Source organism: Haplochromis burtoni, unplaced genomic scaffold (assembly GCF_018398535.1).
Source record: "Haplochromis burtoni strain Fernald_Lab_line unplaced genomic scaffold, NCSU_Asbu1 Contig_455, whole genome shotgun sequence".
Taxonomy (NCBI): Eukaryota; Metazoa; Chordata; class Actinopteri; order Cichliformes; family Cichlidae; genus Haplochromis; species Haplochromis burtoni.
In genome coordinates, this window is record NW_024582816.1 from 157,006 (window position 1) to 176,003 (window position 18,998).

The window sequence follows — 18,998 nt, forward strand, 5'->3', positions numbered from 1 at the left end:
CACTCACTCACTCACTCACTCACTCACTCACTCACACACACACACACACACACACACACACACCTCATTCTCACCTCGACATCCAGCCTGCCTCTTTAATCTCCTCACAGCCAATGGGAGCGCTCGCTCAGCCAGCGGTTGTTTATCAAGCAGATGGAGCTGATAGCGGCTTGGACTCGTCTTCGGCTCCCCTCTGACTCTCTGCATGTTTAGAGATAACACCTGGTCGTTATCACACATCTGTACAGCGTTCTGCATTCTTCAGTCTTCTTCATTTTCAGGAAACTTTTAAAGCGTCAGCTGTTTCTACTTGGACGTATGAGCGTGTGCACGGAGGCAGGAGGAGGTCACAGCTTCTCACACAAAGCAAACGAATCTACGAATAAAGATAAATTCAGCAACTAGTGAATGAAGTCTGGAACTGTGTGAGGTTTGTTCCTTTAGGGTAGCAGCAGGTTGGAGATTAACCGGGACATTAATGTGTAACTGCACTGCACATGTCGCGGCCGCAGTCAGTGACCCGATTCTCGTATCTGTCACGTATCCTTGGAGACGAGGACGCAGCGTGGAACGCCGCGGGGCGTAAAGGGTTAAACTCCGCTGCATTCCTCGCGTTGCTCCTCCTGCGTCATCCCCAGCAGCCTTTCACAGAAGTCCAATCCAATTTGATGGTGCTTTTTATCTGTGAGCGGCCTCAGCCCGCTGACCTCTGACCCCGGCACCTGCTGGGAGACGAGCACGCTTGGTGGAGGATCCTAGCAGCTCTCGACAGGGTTTAGTCTTTAAAGAAAGTGCGTTTAGTTCCATTGTTCAGTCAGAGACTGGGTCAAAGTTCATCTTTGTACGTAAATGTGAAACACGCTTCACTTGAAACACTCGCACGTTTCCGGCAGCGATCGCCGATCGATCAGCTGATTTTGGTCATTGATTAATCGTCTGGTTCGTAACAAAGTTTGGTCCTCTTTGTTTCCCGTTGCCTCATCTTGTTTGTCATCACTTTAAATCCTTTTTTATAACCCTGCAGCCCTGGAATAGCAGCTTTATCCAAACTCCCTTTTAAAATCAGCTGATTTGGTGATGCTTCCCCCGCAGCGAGAGCAGCTGCGTTTAAACCCACTCATGATGATCTGACTTCATGTTTTAGGCTCTTCGGCTGAATTCGGCATTCAAAACATTTTCACGTGTTTGTTTCCAAACACTGAAAGTCTGCAGTGGTCCTCAGCCCGCTGCGTTCACGCCTGAGCTGACAATAATCAGATTACTGGAGTGGATGTAAATAGAGAGAGCGCGCTCAGTGCGACCTTTGACCTTTCTCCTGCGCGGTACCTGCTGCCCGGACTCGTCAGCGCGAGTTCGAAGCTCGGCGGCGCCCACACGTCCAAAAGTCAAAGCGGCCATTGTTCGTTTCCCTGGAGAAGAATGCGGTGATGTCATGGGAGGAAATTTAATTGGACCGTGCTGTGAGCTGAGGCGTCACCCCCCACCTTCACAACAACTGTAACCCCCCTCCCCCCTCCCAGCCCTCAGGACGAGCCCGGGAAGTTTCCAGAGCTCCCAAACATCCAAGAAATGTGTTAAAGGAGCTCAGCCCCCAGTTTAGTGGAGTTTACACTATAAAACACGGAGTTTGAAGACCTGACAGAAGCTACGAACGGCCATGTTTGCACGTTTATTTCTTCTAAGGAAATATGTGTTTATAATGGCAGGAAGCGAGCGACACAGTGAAGCTGTTAGCCTTCATCAGAGTCACGCATGCTCTGAGATTTGTCACCTTTTCCTTTTCTGTCATTTCGTTACCTCGGAGTACTTGAACAACCCAAGTGCAGTGTGCTGGTTTCTCTCAAAACGTGATTTAATGCCAAACTGCCAGAAATGAATGTTCTCAAAGTGAAGAGCAGCTATGAAATGTGACAGCAGAAATCATTTCAAGAATTTATTTTTTTACTGTGAGGAAAATGTCACAGCTCTGAGAAAAATGCGATGATGTCACCGGGCCGCACAGCGTGCTGGGGCGTGCCCCTCCCACCCCTCAGGCCGACCCCGAGGCTCGGATACGTTCGGAGCAGCGATGTCAGGAATCCACGAGAGAAAAAAACGTCTCCTGATCCTGGTTTTGTTCTTCAGCCGGGCTGACGTGTGACGGCTGCTCGCAGTGAGGCCTGCGTCCGGTTATTTGTCCATGATTCTTTACAGTCTTTGCTTGTTTCCATGTGGGTTCATCAGGTTTGAGTGTGTCAGAGGAAACAGCTGCATCTCGAACATGTTGAAGGACAGCTCGTGATTTTCAGGTCTGGCCTGAGCGAGCCGACTGCAGCGTCTTCCTCCCCCTGCCTCATCTGTCCTCCAGAAGGACGTCTTCCTCGTTAAACGCCGTCCTCTGTGGACGAAGAACATCTGCCTCTGAAATAAAGCCTCCTTTATAAGAAACTATCTGAGGTTTATGACCAAACGCACCTGACTGTGTCCACAGTTGCCAAAATAAAAGCTCAGATGGCGACGGCGCTGATTCATCTCTCCGGTTTATTCAGACGCTGGTTACGGGCAGTTTGCGTCACCCTTCTCATATTTTTGGAAGCATTTCCCAAACGAATTCCTCTTTGCCATCCCGTTGCCGACCTGATCCTCCGCTTGCAGAGTGGCGTGACGCAGACGTGCCGCGGGGAGCCGAACACGCGCACATGCTCAGTTGATCAGAGCTGCAGAGAGCGAGGCTGCAATAAGAATCATCACGCAGCTCAAAGTAAGACACAGTACCAGATCAGTGAGTCACAGCAGCGGCCTTCAGATCGACTCCTTTGAGACTGTTTGCTGTAATCGTGGCCTCTCTGGGCCTCCGTACATTTGAGTTTTTCCAGCTAAAGTTCTGATAAGTTTGTTGCTTCTGATCCAAACTTGGACTCCAGGCTTAGACTGGGAGATTCAGGCCAGAGGTCAGAGGTCACGTGCAGCTACGGAAGCTGTCGGTCTCGTTACGTTGCTCGCTGGCACTTCAGCAGAGCTCGTCCTCCCTCGTGCTCGTTTGCATTTCTGCTCACTGAGTCGTCGTGTCTTCCATATCAGGGCAGGAAAAACTCCCAGCAGCCCCCTCTGCCCCCTCTCCGTCTTTGAGTTTCTGTGGTCTCTTTCTTCCTCCGTCCGTCCCTCCGTCCGTCCCTCCGTCCGGCGTCACTATGCCCAGCGGAAACGCATTCCTGCCGTGTCACCCCCGTCACCCCCACCGGTCCCTCGGAAAGAAAAGCTGCTTCTCCAGAATGACTGGAGGCTCTTTTCATGTTCGGGCGTGACTCCGAGGCCCCCCGAGGAGACTCTGGCAGGGTCAGCGTGCCACAAAAGGCGGGTTAGCGCCGCTTAAAGCAAAACCAGCTAATTGACGATGTCTGCGTTTGTTTCTCAGCGGCGGCTTTGCTGCAGGAGCGTCTTAACGGCAGCTTAAATCCTCAGAGGCTCCAAGGAGGGGCAGACAAAAAGCTTCTATAGTGAATAAAGTTGAGTTCACTGTTTTTTAATCCGGCCTTTATTAAAGCGCCGTTTCCTGTTTACAATATGAGAGGACAAAAGCTCCTCTTTTACTCACTTTTTACACTTTTAGGAGGCTTAACGTGTAAAAAATGATCTCAACTGGTTTATTCCAGGTCACCGTGTTAGATAATAGAATACTTGGCTTTGCTGATGAGAAATAAATCAGAAAAATAAAGCTGTACAAAAACCAAATCTCACATTTTCAAATCGAGGAAAAACGTTCACTTTAATCTGTGCCAGTCAGAAACTGCAGTTCCACGAATGTCCACCGGGGCTCCGGTGAGTCAGTCCCCATGAACTCCCATGTTAACGTGTTTGCAGCTCTCGTTAGGGGCGTGGCCTCTTTGACTGACAGGTGGATGGCGACACAGGCGGCTAGCTGTCTGCTAGCTTCACTGCAGCTAACTGGAGCTGTTGGAGGTTTTTGGGGCCTTTTTAATGACACCATGTGACCTGCTGTGAGGTTACTGTGGTAACAGACCGAGAAGACTTAAACCAGTGTGTGACGTCACAGCCTGCAGCTTACATCCAGCGTCTGGAGGCCTGTGACTGTGCAGAGGACAATAATCTGATTTACTTGATGTATGTTTATTTTTCTTTTAATTAAAATACTTTTTTAAACTCTGACAATAAAGCGATCCCTGGGGTGAAGGAGCTTTGGTGCACCCGGCTCTCCTGGGTGAGGGCTATGTTTGCTTCGCTCCACCAGCGTGCTCAGTCGCTGTAGCTAAGCGCTCGTAGTCATTTTAAGGATGGCTGACCTGTTCTGTGATTTAGGTAGAAGGACGAGAATGAAACAAATGTCAAATATGTGAAACGGACACGTCGTCCAGCTGCAGGCGAGGCTGTTAACCCTTCACCTCTATCGCTCTTGTTAACTCCCTGTAATTCATCTCCATAAAACCTGAATCATCTCAGATTTATGAGGGTTTATTCTGCTGGAAGGCTCCACCTGCTCTCATAGAGCCACGTCTTTCAGAGTTTTAAGTTTCATCAACTTTCCTCTGTGCATGCTGGGAAACGGATGAAAGATGGTGGCAGCATGAAGATGGCTCCTCGTCAGCAGGAGCTCGGTTCGTCCTCGGTTTGTTTTTCCAGTCTGTGTGGCTTCCTCTTTGTGTTCTCAGGACGGCGCTTTGTCGTCTGTCTGCAGCGTCACTTCCTGCGGGCCCCTCCGGCCTCCTGTCCCAGCAGCCACCTGGACTTTGTTTGCCTCCCGATTGCTGCGACAACAGACGCTTTTGTCCCGTCCGTGAGGATGCGGAGGCGTGTTTCTGTGCGGTTTCTGAAGAGACGTCACCGACGGGTTTGTGTTCCTGTCAGCGGCGTTCGTCTCCTCTGACGCCTCTTCATAAACCTTTGATCCGAGGCCGGCGAGGCTCCGCGGGACGTTTGCAGGTCCCACGTGTTCGCCGTCAGATCTGAATGAAACGGCCTTTTATTCTGAAACTGGTGAACTTCACTCAGCCCAGTTTGTTCCAGGAACTGAACCGGCTGTGGAGGAATGTGTGGGAAACCATGACGGAGCGCTTCCTTTTCATGCTGTGATCTCTGCGAGCACACAGACCTGTGAGGGGACGTTCTGGGGAGGCTACATAAAAGCAGCACGGTTGGTGTTCAGACCTCCGTCCACCCGAGGCCCGTTCTGCTCCCCTCACAAACGTCACCTCAGCGTCTTCCTTTTCTTTGATCTTGTTGCTCCATCTCTGCGTTTGAGCCGTTTCCCACCTGTGATGGGAACAGCTTTTGTTTTATGACTCTGTAAATATGTAATCATGAATGTTTGAAGGATATTTCAAACTCGATTACTGTAAACAGCCTCACAAGGCCGACACTTTGGGAACGCAGTGACACACATTTAATCCGTTCTGAACATTTTCTTCATGTTTGGTTTTCATTCTTCTAAGAAAACACCTCCACCCATGTTTGACTTACCAATGGCCAGTGTCCATGCTTTTATTTTGACAGTCTACAGTGTTGTGGCCCCTGATTATAACTCGGCGGCTCTGCGTGACGGTTGGTCCTGGATCTGCTGCGGAGAGCAGGCTCACGGCCGTCCACGCCGACCCTGAGTTGGTGCAGAGGCGGCTGGTTTCAATCGTCTGTCACATCAGGAAATAAAAACATCTGCTTCTGTTTGTTTCACGCCAAGTTTGGTTTGCGGTGAAAAGACGAAGCGAGCGTGTTTGTGGAGATGAAAGCAGCACAGTAGCAGTTTGGTCTTCATGAGATGTGCTGATGCGTCCCTGATCCAGCGCTCCAGGGTCGGTGCTGTTTGTTAAACCGCTGCGTGAAATTTAAAACCTTCAGCCTGACCTCTGATTGGCCGCCTGTGTTTGCAGCGCTGTGTGAACGGAGCGGCCGGTAATTCAGAAAATGAAACCTCAGCGGTGACGTCCGAGGCTTTGATTGAGAGCAGTAAATGGGCTCGTAAACTCGGTGTGGTCCTCAGAGCGTCACGCACACACGGGGAGGACGCCGGCGGCGTGTTTGCTGTTGCTTCATTGTTTCCTGTAATAAACTGCAGCTCTTTGTGCGCTTCAGTCCTATCAGCAGCTTCACCTTTATTTGCCGTTGACACAGAGGGGCCCCTCCAGACCGGGGCCCTGTCAGCGCACTGTTTACAGAGCAGATTCTTTGGCTGAGCAAACAGCCGTACCCCCCGCCGCCCAGCTCAAACGCGGCGGCCTCCCTTTGCTCGCTGACTGACGGCTGCTGGAGCGCTCAGGCCGACCTGCTCAGACTCGCCAAATATGCGGAGACCGTCCGCAGCCCCGAGTGTCGCAGTCAGAGGAAGAACTGCACTTCACATTCCTGCTCAGCATTTCCCAAATCGCCCGAGATCATCCCCCCGACAGCGCCCGAGCGGGCGTCAGGAAACAGTCCTGCAGAGACACGATGCTCCGCAGAGATCCTCAGGTTACAGTCAGGGTGGAGGTACAGCTGCATCCAGCTGTGCTGTGCATGGTTTAACCTCCGCCCTGGAGCATCAGTATTTTTGATCCTGCAGCTCGTCCGACTCTCAGCTTCTTTCGGTCTGCAGGTTTTTAGTCTCCTTCCATCTGTTACACAAACTAAACCTAACCTAACGCTCCTCCCTCTCTCTGCAGGTAAGGCCTTCGACATCACCTACGTCCGCCTCAAGTTCCACACCAGCCGGCCGGAGAGCTTCGCCATCTACAAGCGGACCAGCGAGGGCAGCCCCTGGGTGCCGTACCAGTACTACAGCAGCTCCTGCGAGAAGACCTACCAGAAAGCGAACCGCGGCTTCATCCGCACCGGCCAGGACGAGCAGCAGGCGCTCTGCACCGACGAGTTCAGCGACATCTCGCCGCTCACGGGAGGAAACGTGGCCTTCTCCACGCTGGAGGGACGACCCAGCGCCTACAACTTCGACAACAGCCCCGTCCTCCAGGTGAGCGCGTTTTTACTTCTGATTTTACCTCATGAATCATTTTTAAAGACTCTGAGAGCAGAAACAACATCAGCTCCACAGAAAAGTGATGTTAGAAAATCTGAAAACAGAAATGTGACGAGAATCATGTTGAGGCACAAATTTGACCTTTAATCCTTTTAAGTGTCTTCTGTTCTTCATAAAGTTCTTATTTAGAAATAAAATAAGGACACTGTTTGAGCCTCAGTAACTACGGATGAAGGCGTGCGTGTGACGCCTCCTGAGACATCGTGACTCCTCCCCTCACAGAACGAGAAGCCGGAGGTTACGCCGCACATCTGGGCACAGGGAGGTTTCGTTTGAGAAAGAGCAGCAGCTCCGTGAAATCGGAGTTCGGTGGGAGTCGTTCACACAGTCGGAAAAGCTCCCATGAACCAGATCGCTGCTTTCCCCTAAACGAACTCTCCGTAACCATCAAAGATTCTTTGTCTTTTGAATATTCGATTTGTTCCCTTGGAGCCTGAAACTGATGAAATATTCCCAGAATGAAGGGAACGTTTCAGACATCAGCATCTGCAATGCTTTTGTAAGCGAGTGTTCCCTCGTTCTGCAGACAGAAGTTCTTGAGCAGCACCGCCTGCGCTGCGACCCGCTTCCAGGCGACGCCCCCGGATTTCCCAGCTCGGTTTGGCCCGAGCGCCCGGCAGCTGGAGCGCGCTCCTCGTTGTCCCCTCCTCTTCCCGTCACCCGTCAGCGCGTTTGCGATTGCTTCATGAGCAGGAAGCAGAGTCTGTGTTCATTCCTCTCGCCTCAGTTTTTGTTTTGTAAGGTCACTCTGACACACACACACACACACACACAGACACAGACACACACACACACACACACAGACACAGACACACAGACACACACACACACAGACACACACACACACACACACACACACACAGACACACACACAGACACACACACACACACACACACACACACACACACAAACACACACACACACACACACACACACACACACAGCCCACACACACAACACACACACACACACACACACACACACACACACCACAGACACACACACACACACACACACACAGCAACACACACACACACACACGCACGCACGCACGCCACACACACACACACACACACCACACAACACACACACAGACACACACACACACACACACACACACACACACATGCACACAAGCACACACACACGCAACACACACACACACACACACACACACACACAGACACACACACACACACAGCAGAACACACATGCAACAACCACCAACCGCACCACACAGCACACACACACAGCACACACACGCACACGCACACACACTGCCAAACACACACACACACAGCAACACAGACACACACACAACAGCACACCACACACACACCCACACAGCACACACACCAACACACGGCACACACAGACACAGCCACACACACGCACACACGCACACACACACAGCACACACACACACGCAACACACACAGCACACACACACACGACACACACAGACACACACACACACAGACACAGACACACACACACACAGACACACACTGTGCACTAAATACAGTTTATAGGTTTTATCAGTAACAAGAGGAACACAGTTTCCCACAGTCATCACACTGGAGCTGAAGAAACAGGAATGATGCAGTGGGAGAGACTCGCATGATGAATGTTCCTCTGTCAGACTCTGCGGGAGAGTTTGTGGCATCAGTGACTCACATTATTCATTTAGAGCTGATGTGTTTTAATCAGGACGGTCCTGAAAGGAGGCTGTGCGTAAGTATTTATTCTGAAAACAGCGAGTGACAGAAGGTCCTGATGGATGGACGGAGCTGCCCGTCCATCAGCGTTTCGTCTACTTTGCTGGTTCGGTTTTTATCAGATGAATTTATTCGTCCACTGTCTGCAGACGGTGTTCCTCATAGCTGCTGCAGGTCTCCGGGACAAGCTGGAGATCAGATCTTCATGCATGGAGATCCTTTTTAAGGACGGACCATAGTTTCAGTCAGGATCTGACGCAGCTCGTTGTTTCTGAACCGTCGTCAGTTTTCAGTAAGGTCGGTCCTTAAAAAGCCGAAGCCCACGAACTCTGAAACTCTTTCGTGTTATTTTTCAGTCTTTTCTTATTTTAGAACATTTGATTTATTTAAGTTTGGCTTGATTTTAAAGACGATATTAAAACAAAGACTAAACGTTGAGAAGAGTCAGCTGATGATAAACCACCAGCCATGACCTGACGTGACCTGTGTGCTGGTGATTAACTCAGGAAGTATATGATCCGAGGAACTCAAAATACAAATCTGCTGTTGTGCTCTCCGCCTTAACCTCAGATAACTAAACCCCGACGAGGTTCAGGTGTCGATTGGCTCAGATGAAGGCTTGTTAAAAAGTGCAGCTGGTCCGGTTATCTGCTGACCGTTTTAAAGGCCGGTTCTTCTCCCATCTCCGACATTCATGCGGCATAAACGCATCCGGCCCGTCCAGCAGCTGCAGATCCTCACGCTGTCCCATCCAGGAAGCCGGAGCAGCCTCGTCTCCAAATCGCCGCTGTCTAAACTGTAGCGAACATTTGTTTGCCATCAATCAACTGCAGCTCCGTGCCAGTGTGGAGGCCTCGCCCGGGATGTGTTTTCTTGAAGGAAGAACGCTGCTTGGTTTTAGGAAGTCCTCCGGGAATCACAAACATTCAGCCTGGAAACAAACAGCCTGTCAGGAGGCGAACGAGAGCGAGCAGAGACGCAGCCAGTGATTATTTTAGAGGTGGAATAAACGTCCAGCTTCAGCTGTTTAGTCTGCAGCGTGTCAAGTCTTCCACATTAAAACTGCTCCACGGATTGAAATCTTAATCCGTTCTTCCTCGAGCCCAAGAGGGGGAAATTCCCAGAGATGTCCTGAAAGTGCTGCTGGGATTTTGTCCAGATGCGCTGTGAGCGTCCGGGACGAAGGATCCGACTCGTCTCCGTTAGCCGACCGACGTCAGCTGCAGACGTACCTGTGTCTCCCCGAGTGTTTCCTGAATGTGTAACTCAGGAACAGTGAGCCTGCTGGGGCCACGTAACGCAACGTTAACGGTTGTAGCTCCGGTTGTAGCAGACACCTAAAAGCGTGGAAACAGACTGTCACTGCGCCTGTAACTGGAGGTGGCGCCCTCTGCTGGCTCGTTTCAGACAAACATCGGTTAAAAACCCAAAGACGTCGATTCCAACACGATGCCGTAAACGAGCAGAGCGCTCAGACCCTTTCAGTCTGTTTGAAACGAAGGACACAGCTCAGACAGGAAATGACATCAGCAAGCTAACAGGAAGTCTGGTTCACTTCATTTCAAAAATAAAAAACTGTTCCTGTCCTTTTCCTGCATCTGCCATGTCTCGTTTCTGGAGTGTCTGCCGTGGTCCCGGGAATGTTGGAGCGCTTATCTTTTCTTTGTTATCTTTTCCAAAATGTTGTGTTTTCTGTTTTTTGAAGGAGTTTCCCGCCTCGGGGCCGCCGTAGGAAAAGGAACCCGGAGCGTGACATCTCCATCAGCCACATTAACATGTTAGCTAACTTTCATGTAACGGTCGCGACATTTAAGGCTGATTTTTGTCGTGGAAGCACAAAGTGGAGTAAATGTGGTGTCGTTGGTCAGCAGATGGTTTATATTTCAGCAGCTGCAGACGTGAGTCTGACAGGAAAGAATAAAATGATCGATCTAAATGTAATAAAGATCCCGTGGATGTCTAAGGCCACAGTCCACAGTCCAGGATGGTGCAGCAGGGGTGAATCAGGGATGTTGGATTTCTCTGCGGCTCACTCAGAAACAGTTAGAGGTGAAAAGTCGGGCCTGTAAACACTTGTGCCAGCAGCTCTCGGCTGTATTTAACGCCGTGATGGTTGATCGTCTGCCCGTTGAGGTGGACGCTCTCAGCTGCTGGTTATTTCCCGCTCAGAGATGACAGACAGCAGGAATGTCACAGAGCGACAAACAGCCGTCTGACGCCTCCGACGGGCCGCCGCCTCCAAAAAGATCCTGGCTTTGGTATAAATAGCTCGATGCCAGCGAGACAAATAAGGAAGTTTAGAGCTGAGCTGCAGAGCTAAATCTGTTCATTTACACGGAGAGGAAGTACGAGGCTCGAGGAAGCAAGGGAGGAAATGACGAGCCGTGAAAATGCTTTTCCAGAAGGCTTCGGCTGATCGCTTTTCCAAACTGGGATGGGTCATGTGATGGGGCAGACTGCCTGAACTGAAACATAGTCAAAGGTTACACTGAAAATATTACCAATAAAAAAATTAACTGGTTGTTTTATCAGCGTTTAAATGAGTTTACAGCTTCCTAATCGGCTGATATCGCTCCACCGATCACATCAGAGTGTAACAGAGTTACGTGGCAGCTAATTCTGCATAAATGCCGTCTTTCTCTGAGCATCTTAGAAGTTTTGTGTCTGGATAAAGGTGGACTGTGGGACCAACTTAGTAATGCACATGTGGAGGGTTTGAAAGGAGGAAACACAGTATAGCTGTGACTTCATTGGCCAGTATTTCCTCAAAGAGCAGCCTTTGGTCTCAGGACGCCATCATGGAAGTGAGAAACCTGCAGTTCCTGTAACGTCCACTGGAGGCTCCAGCATTCCTTTATAACTCTCCTAGATTAGTTTGCATTAGGGGCGTGGCCTCTTCAATTTATTTAGATTCAGTTTTATTTATACAGCGCAAAATCACAACAACCGTCCTCAATGTGCTTTATATTATAAGGTCGACCCTACAATAACACATACAGAGAAAATGATGTGATATGAATCATATGACCCCCTACGAGCAGCACTTTGGCGACAGTGGGAAGGAAAAACTCCCTTTTAACAGGAAGAAACCTCCGGCAGAACCAGGCTCAGGGAGGGGCGGGGCCATCTGCTGTGATTGGTTGGGGTGAGAGAAGGAAGACAGGATAAAGACATGCTGTGGAAGAGAGACAGAGGTTAATAACAGATATGATTCAATGCAGAGAGGTCTGTTAACACATAGTGAGTGAAGAAGAAACACCCAGTGCATCATGGGAATCCTCCAGCAGCCTACGTCTATTGCAGCATAACTAAGGGAGGATTCAGGGTCACCTGGTCCACAGAAGAGCGGCCTGATTATTTAAGACCTTGTAGATCAGGAGCAGGATTTCTGGCTTTAACAGGCAGCCAGTGAAGGAGAAATCTGGCTCTAAAAACCAAGAGTGGTGGAGGCCGGCACGCTGAGTCTGGAGCTCCTGGTCATGGAGTAGCCTCTATAACAAGAAAGCACAGCTTCATGTTTCAGGAACCGGCTGTTGTGTTCAGAGCAGACTATTTGTGTTGCTCATGTTGGGAATGAATCCAGGAAGTTGTTTCAGTGCCGGTCGGCTGTGTTACCAGGCTACATGTGTGACACGGTTACATCAACATTTAACCGTCGAGCGGTCGTGCTCGGTGCTTTCAAGGCTTTATGCTCTGCTTGTTTCCTGTGAGGGTCTTCACAGGATTACCTCAGGACAGGTAAACTTCCTGTTTCCGAGCCTGTGAGTCGCAGGCTGTTCCACATTCCCAGCACTTGTCCGAGGATTTAACAGGCATGCGCGAAGTCACAGTTTTCCTGAGTGGGCGGACAAACATGGAGCAGGTCTGACAGCGGGCCAGCTCGCTTATATTCAGCTCCACTTCCCCCTCGAGCCGCCGCTTCGTCTTCAGCTTCTCCGAAGCTTCGGGCCTGACGAGCTTCCTGCTGAACGGAGCTATCGCTGGCTTTCCCACGAGGCGGGATGTTGAGTAACTTTCTTTATCCTCTGAAACACAACAGGTGTCCTGAGTAATTCCCTCCATCTGGATCTTGTATCGTAAGGCCAAGAAAATAAATTCATTTCTGTGGAAATGTCACAGTGTGAGGGCCTGCTGGTGTCTGCGTCACTGTTTTTCCCACAGCTGGAACTGAAACCACTTCTCTGTTTGCAGAGTACAAAAACCAGGATGTTTCACACGCCTGCGTTTGCTTTGAGTTTAATTAAAGTAATCAGATTACTGGGTGAGGTAGTCATGCTCTCTTCAGTGTGATCTTAAATCACTCTTGGGGCAGAATCGGCACAAACATGCTGAGAATCATCCAGCAGTGACATCGTTCCAGCTGTTTGGATAAACGGGAGAAAAACCAAAGTTTTAAACATTTCTTTAGTAGTTGGATCATAAAGACATGAATTATTTCCAGCCAATCAGGACATCAGAGCATGGTCAGGTGTATGAGCATGCGCCGTTGGCAGGTGATGCTCCTCTGTTTGCCCTCGTGTGTCTAACGCAGCATCCATGTTGTGTCTGTTGCAGGACTGGGTGACGGCCACCGACATCAGAGTGACCCTGAACCGGCTCAACACATTCGGAGACGAGGTCTTCAATGACCCCAAGGTCCTCAAGTCCTACTACTACGCCATCTCTGACTTCGCGGTGGGAGGAAGGTAAAGCCTCAGATTCACTGCAGGTCCTGTTTTTCAGTCGAGTCCTCCGGCGGAGCTCTGCTCTGCGGTCAGGTCCCGCCGTGTCACTGTGTGGTCCGCTTCCTTGTGACCGGCGCAGGATCCACACTAGAATTCGTTTTCGACAGGCATTACTCGAGTGTTGCACGGAGCACCACTCTGCAGTCATAATCTGTTTGAATGTGGAGCACATTTCCCTTACACCGCCAGCATTCCTGAAATTCCTAGCCGGCAGGGCCAGATTATAGGGAAACCGGAATGAGGCGGTCCGACAGCCGTGACGGACGGAAGAAAAGGGGCGATTCCCGAGCCGAGCACCTGCAGGATTTAACCTTTACTTGTCCCAGGAGGAGATTTTCCTTCTGCACCTTCACCTGGATCTACCTGAGCGTGCTCAGCTGGCAGCTCTGTGGGCAGATTTATCTGCACTTTATTATATCAACACTTTTCATTGTGCAATTCTGCCAGTGACTCATTCATGCAAACACACAGCTCATGAACGCTCCTTTGAACTCCTTGAACTCGTGCAGCAGCTTGAAGCAGGTAGAGACTTTCTGAAAGCAGCAGCTCGCTGCTCATTGGACAGAAGATCACCTGGAGTTTTCCCGTTTGCTCACGTTTTGGCCGGGAGGGAGCAAAGGGTTTAAATCCAGCTTAAGATGTGTGATGTTCAGGATTTCTTTCATGCTTCTCCCTCCGTGCCTGCTCGGGTTCGACTGAACCTCCAACAATCTTTCTGTTTATGAGGTCTTGTGAATTATGTGTAACCAGGAAGGCTTCTGATCCTGTGTAAACCAGGACACAGCCACGGAGACGATGATCTTTAGTTTGCTGTGAAGCGGGCGCAGCGATTTATTGAATTGTGTGCAAACATGAAAATACAGCTTTTAAGGCAAAAACAGAGTTTAACGGGCTCCTGAGTGAATCTTTGGTGTGACCTCCTTCACCCTTCAGCACAGCGTGAGCTCTGCTTTCTTTACGTATCGTTCGGAGCGCTTCTCCGTCAGGCTGATCCCACCAGCTGAAATCTGCTCCAACCACGATGGAGCCTCCACCTTGTTGCACAGAAGGACCTCTGTCCCGACCTCCTCCCTGAACCAAATCTAGATTTATCAGATTTCCCATCAGAACGGTTCCACTGATCAGTCCAGGTCTTCTATAGTGTGCATGCTGGGGCTGGGCCATATCAAACCGTTCACGGTGATACCGGTGTAATGTTGGGCAACGATAAGAAAATGAAATATGGCGATAGAATATGGGTAAAACACGCATGTGCAGTGTTTTCATACGCACATGGCGGCGACGGAGAATGAGAAGGGCGAAAGCAGATTGTTGAATGAAACGGATGAATGAAATGAAACGGCAGCTACGTTGTAGCCACACCCACCCTGGGGCGCACTGACACTGGCGCCACCGGGCCCTCTGACCACCACCAGTAGGCAACGGGTGAAGTGTCTTGCCCAAGGACACAACGACCGAGACTGTCGGAGCCGGGGCTCGAACCGGCAACCTTCCGATTACAAGGCGAACTCCCAACTCTTGAGCCACAATCGAACCAGAACTGGTTTGTTAAAATGCTGCTCACTGGTGTGGAACTGGTTTAGCTTTCGTCCCTCAGATACACAACAAAGCACTATCTTTGGGAGCGCATGCTAGCGGGCCGTCGTTATTACCGTGTTGTTTGGAAAATACGGCGCACTTACAATCAATCGGAGCATTACGGCTATCGTAGGCAGGAGCCTCGCGGAGTGATGCGTACAGGTGTCCTTTCTCTGCGCCGAGGTGAGCCAGGCTTTCAGCTCTGAGAATCACCTCGTTGGTGTAAAAATACTTGTCAAACTGTTATCTCTAACATTTTTCATTTGAGCTAAAGAAATGGGAGCAGACGATGTTTTTGCGACGGGCCGATGGAAACAAAGAGCTTAAAACTGGTTCTTTGCTCGGTGGTCCAAAGAAAAACTTTGATAGAGCTTCAGAAATCCCGAACTCGAGAGCACCTCAGTAAAGTCTGGCTCCTTTGAAGCAGCACATAAAGAAAGGACTCGAGACTTTTGCACAAAAGTGTGTGGCTCTGTCCCGCTAACGGCCACAGACTGCCTCCTTCTGCTCTTGAGGAGTGATTGTGGGGACATCTCACTGAAGCCTTCGCACTCACCGCAGGAGAATAAAGGACGTGTTGTCCCACGGAGGTTCTGTGCGTCACTAGATGGCGGCGTATCTCCGACACATTCCTCAGCGCTGCTCGTGAGTCGCGCTGACTGTTTATCTGTGCGCTGCTTTATCGCTCCTTCGTTCTGTGCCGTGAGCTCCAGAAGGGCTCAGGCTGCATGCTGAAGTCTGCACGTTTACAGTATTAAACCCGCTGCACACTGACTCAGTGCTGTAAGCCCGAGGCGGTGCAGCTTTAACAGCTCGGAGCACGAACCCAGGCCTCTCTTCCTTCCCACTGTCAGTTTTTCCAACAGCTCGCTGCCAAGAGACACCTGAGACCATAGCCAAAGGTGGCTGCTGAGCAAGTCCCGTCCTGCTGAGGCGGGTGGCTGCGCTCCCTCGGGAGGTTTGAGAAAACCTTTGCTCGGAGCTGCAGAGCGGAAAAACCTCATCGGGAGCGAAAACAATGACGACAGTAAACTGAACAAAGAGTTGAGCTTTAATGACGGTGTGTGAGCGTTAGCAGCAACCTGGTCCAGGTGTGACAGGTGTGCTTCTCTACTTCCAGGTGTAAGTGTAACGGCCACGCCAGCGAGTGCGCGAGGAACGATGGAGGACGGCTGGTGTGTAACTGTAAACACAACACCGCCGGCGACGACTGCCAAGAGTGCCAACCGTTCTTCAACGACCGGCCCTGGAGGAGAGCGACGGCCGACAGCCCCAACGAGTGTCTGCGTAAGTCTGCCGCCGCACGTTTGCCCCGTCACCGATGATTTCACTGCGTCACGAGAGATTTTGGTGCATCTTCAACTTTTTCGCTGTTACCTGTTTCGGGTCTTTTATTGTGAAACTCTCCGCCTCTCAGCCTGCGAGTGTAGCGGGAAGAGTGCCGAGTGTTTCTTCGACGCCGAGCTGTACCGGGCCACCGGTCACGGCGGCCACTGCAGGAACTGCGCCGACAACACGGACGGCCCCAACTGCGAGCGTTGCCTCGACAACTACTACAGAGACCCGGGCGCCAGCCGCTGCCTGCCCTGCCTCTGCAACCCCGTCGGTGAGTGGTGCACACTGGTGTGTGTGTGTGTGTGTGTGTGTGTGTGTGTGTGTGTGATCGTTTGTTCTCGCGTTGTTTCGAGTGTTTGCTGATTATTTTCTCTATTTGATCTTTTTTTGGCCTTTGTTTGTGTTTATGTGGTAAATGTTTGTGTTCGTGATGCTTCTGGATGTTTTTGCTGCACGTTGAAATCACTTGTTTGCTCTTTGTTACCCGTCTTGACATTCTGTCGACTCCTTGCAGTCGTTTTTCTCTCTGGTGTCAGTTTGTCGGACGTCTCTGTTGTGATTTTTCAGGAAATCTGTCGCGTCGTTTGCAGAGAATCGAAACACAAATTGCAGAAAAGGTTTAAAGATCAGTTTTGGTGATTTTGTAAATGTTTGAGTGAAAACATGTGAAACCGCAGGCATGGACTTTGTGGTTTTCAGCAGTTTTTAACGGAGCGCAGCAGGAAACCACCGCCTAATGTGAGCCAGCTGCTCCACCCGCTCTGCACTGCGACGGCTCATTAATGCAGCTGATTGTTTGCATGTGGTTGGAGGTTAACGTGTGTGTGTGTGCGTGTGTGTGTGTGTGCGTGTGTGTGTGCGTGTGTGCGTGCGTGTGTGTGCGTGCGTGTGCGCGTGTGTGTGTGTGTGCGTGCAGGCTCCGTGTCCCCTCAGTGTGATGACCGCGGCATGTGTGCGTGTAAACCCGGAGTGACCGGAGAGAAGTGCGACCGCTGCCAGCCGGGACACCACAGCCTGACGGAGGCCGGCTGCAGGTACGCCGCTAACCCCAAACATCAGCTGAGCTCAGACACGCGAGCGTGGCCCGGCAGAGGTCATCAGCTCAGGTTGACCTCCTGCTGGGTGCACGGCTCTCTCACAGCAAACACTTTGAGTATCTCTGTCACTCGCTGGTTTTCCAGCTTGTGACGTCAGCCGTCAGCCGGTCGGGAAGTCACGTTTCCTTCTGCAGCAGGTTTGAAAGAGCCGGAGGTTTCCCAGTTCAGGCGCATTTACATTCCAGGTCTCCAGAAACAGCAGAAAACACATCAGCAGCACGACTCGACTGAAAAACAGCAGAAATCACAATGATGTGAAAAATCCGTCCATGCTCTTCAGGGGCGCGACACCGAGCTGCCCCACGTGAGAAACATTTAAAAAATGAAATCATGTATAAAAAATTGGAACAATAAAGTCGGAGCAGAAGAAAACTGGACGTAAATCAGGACTGAAGACAGATTTAAATTGTCCTGTGTTTGGTTTTATGTGGGGGGCAGTAACAGAGAGCCGGCCACCTTTGGGTTTCGGGTGAGAGGCCGAGCTGATCCGTCCTCTGAGCTGACACGCTTTTTCTCTGAAGTCCAGCAGCCGGGCGTCCACAGAGCTCCGGCAGTCCAGCCGCAGGTGACGGAGCCGTGGCGTTCCTGTGTGGGTCAGATACGACTCTGCTGAGCGGAGCTGTCAGCTGCACGGCGCCAGCTTGTTAGAGAGAAGCCGACGTCTCAGAGACAAACTGAACCGTCCAAAGAGGAGACGTTCTCCCACGTCAGGAGTATTAAACCCCGTTTCAGTGAAGAAGAACTTGAACTTTGACCCAGGAGGAAACAGGGTCAGGTCAAGGGTCATGATTACATGAGCTGAAGTGTGGTTGGCTGCTGGAGAATGAACACTGAGCTGTGAGCGCCCCCTGCTGACTGAACTGTTTCAAATATCTTTCATTAGGAAGTATCATGGTTGTTACAGATTGATAGAACTTATGCCCCGTTTTTCTCCAAGCTAACAAAACAGACAAATAAACAACAACAAAAGAAAGAGAAAAACAAACAAACAAACAAAAAACCTGATGAGTCTGACACTCTCTCTCCCCCATCAGGCAGTGCTCTTGCTCGCCCTCAGGCAGCACGCAGGAGTGTGACGTGAACACGGGTCAGTGTCGCTGCAAAGACAACGTGGAGGGCTTCAGCTGCGACAGGTGACGCACAGTCCCGCCCACACAGGGCGGGGCCCACACACAGCCCCGCCCACACGTGTTCCGTTAACATGCAGCGAGTGAAAGTGCAGTTCGTGCAGCAGCACGTCACAGGTGTGTTCTTGCTGCTTGTGTCCTTCAGGTGTAAGCTGGGTTACTTTAACCTGGATGAGAACAACCCTCAGGGCTGCACGCCATGCTTCTGCTTCCAGCACTCGTCCGTGTGCGACAGCGCCGACGGCTTCAGCGTCCACGCCATCAAATCTGACTTTAGCAGAGGTAACACCGACTGCAAGCCCCACTCAGGACAGAGATGACCCCACTCTAACTCCACTGTACATGCACTAATGTGTGTGTGTGTGTGTGTGTGTGTGTGTGTGTGTGTGTGTGTGTGTGTGTGTGTGTGTGTGTGTGT

The 18,998-nt window shown here is 50.8% G+C and overlaps 1 protein-coding gene across 1 annotated transcript in view; it reads left to right on the plus strand.

The window, feature by feature from the left end:
* lamc1 (laminin, gamma 1) overlaps window positions 1–18,998 on the plus strand; it is a 45,555-nt gene that overhangs the window by 16,154 nt on the left and 10,403 nt on the right. The window contains exons 2-8 of the mRNA XM_005945783.3: window positions 6,630–6,934; window positions 13,274–13,404; window positions 16,142–16,308; window positions 16,439–16,627; window positions 17,273–17,390; window positions 18,488–18,586; window positions 18,726–18,862. Of these exons, the coding sequence (XP_005945845.1) occupies window positions 6,630–6,934; window positions 13,274–13,404; window positions 16,142–16,308; window positions 16,439–16,627; window positions 17,273–17,390; window positions 18,488–18,586; window positions 18,726–18,862 (1,146 nt within the window). The remainder of the gene's footprint in view (window positions 1–6,629; window positions 6,935–13,273; window positions 13,405–16,141; window positions 16,309–16,438; window positions 16,628–17,272; window positions 17,391–18,487; window positions 18,587–18,725; window positions 18,863–18,998) is intronic.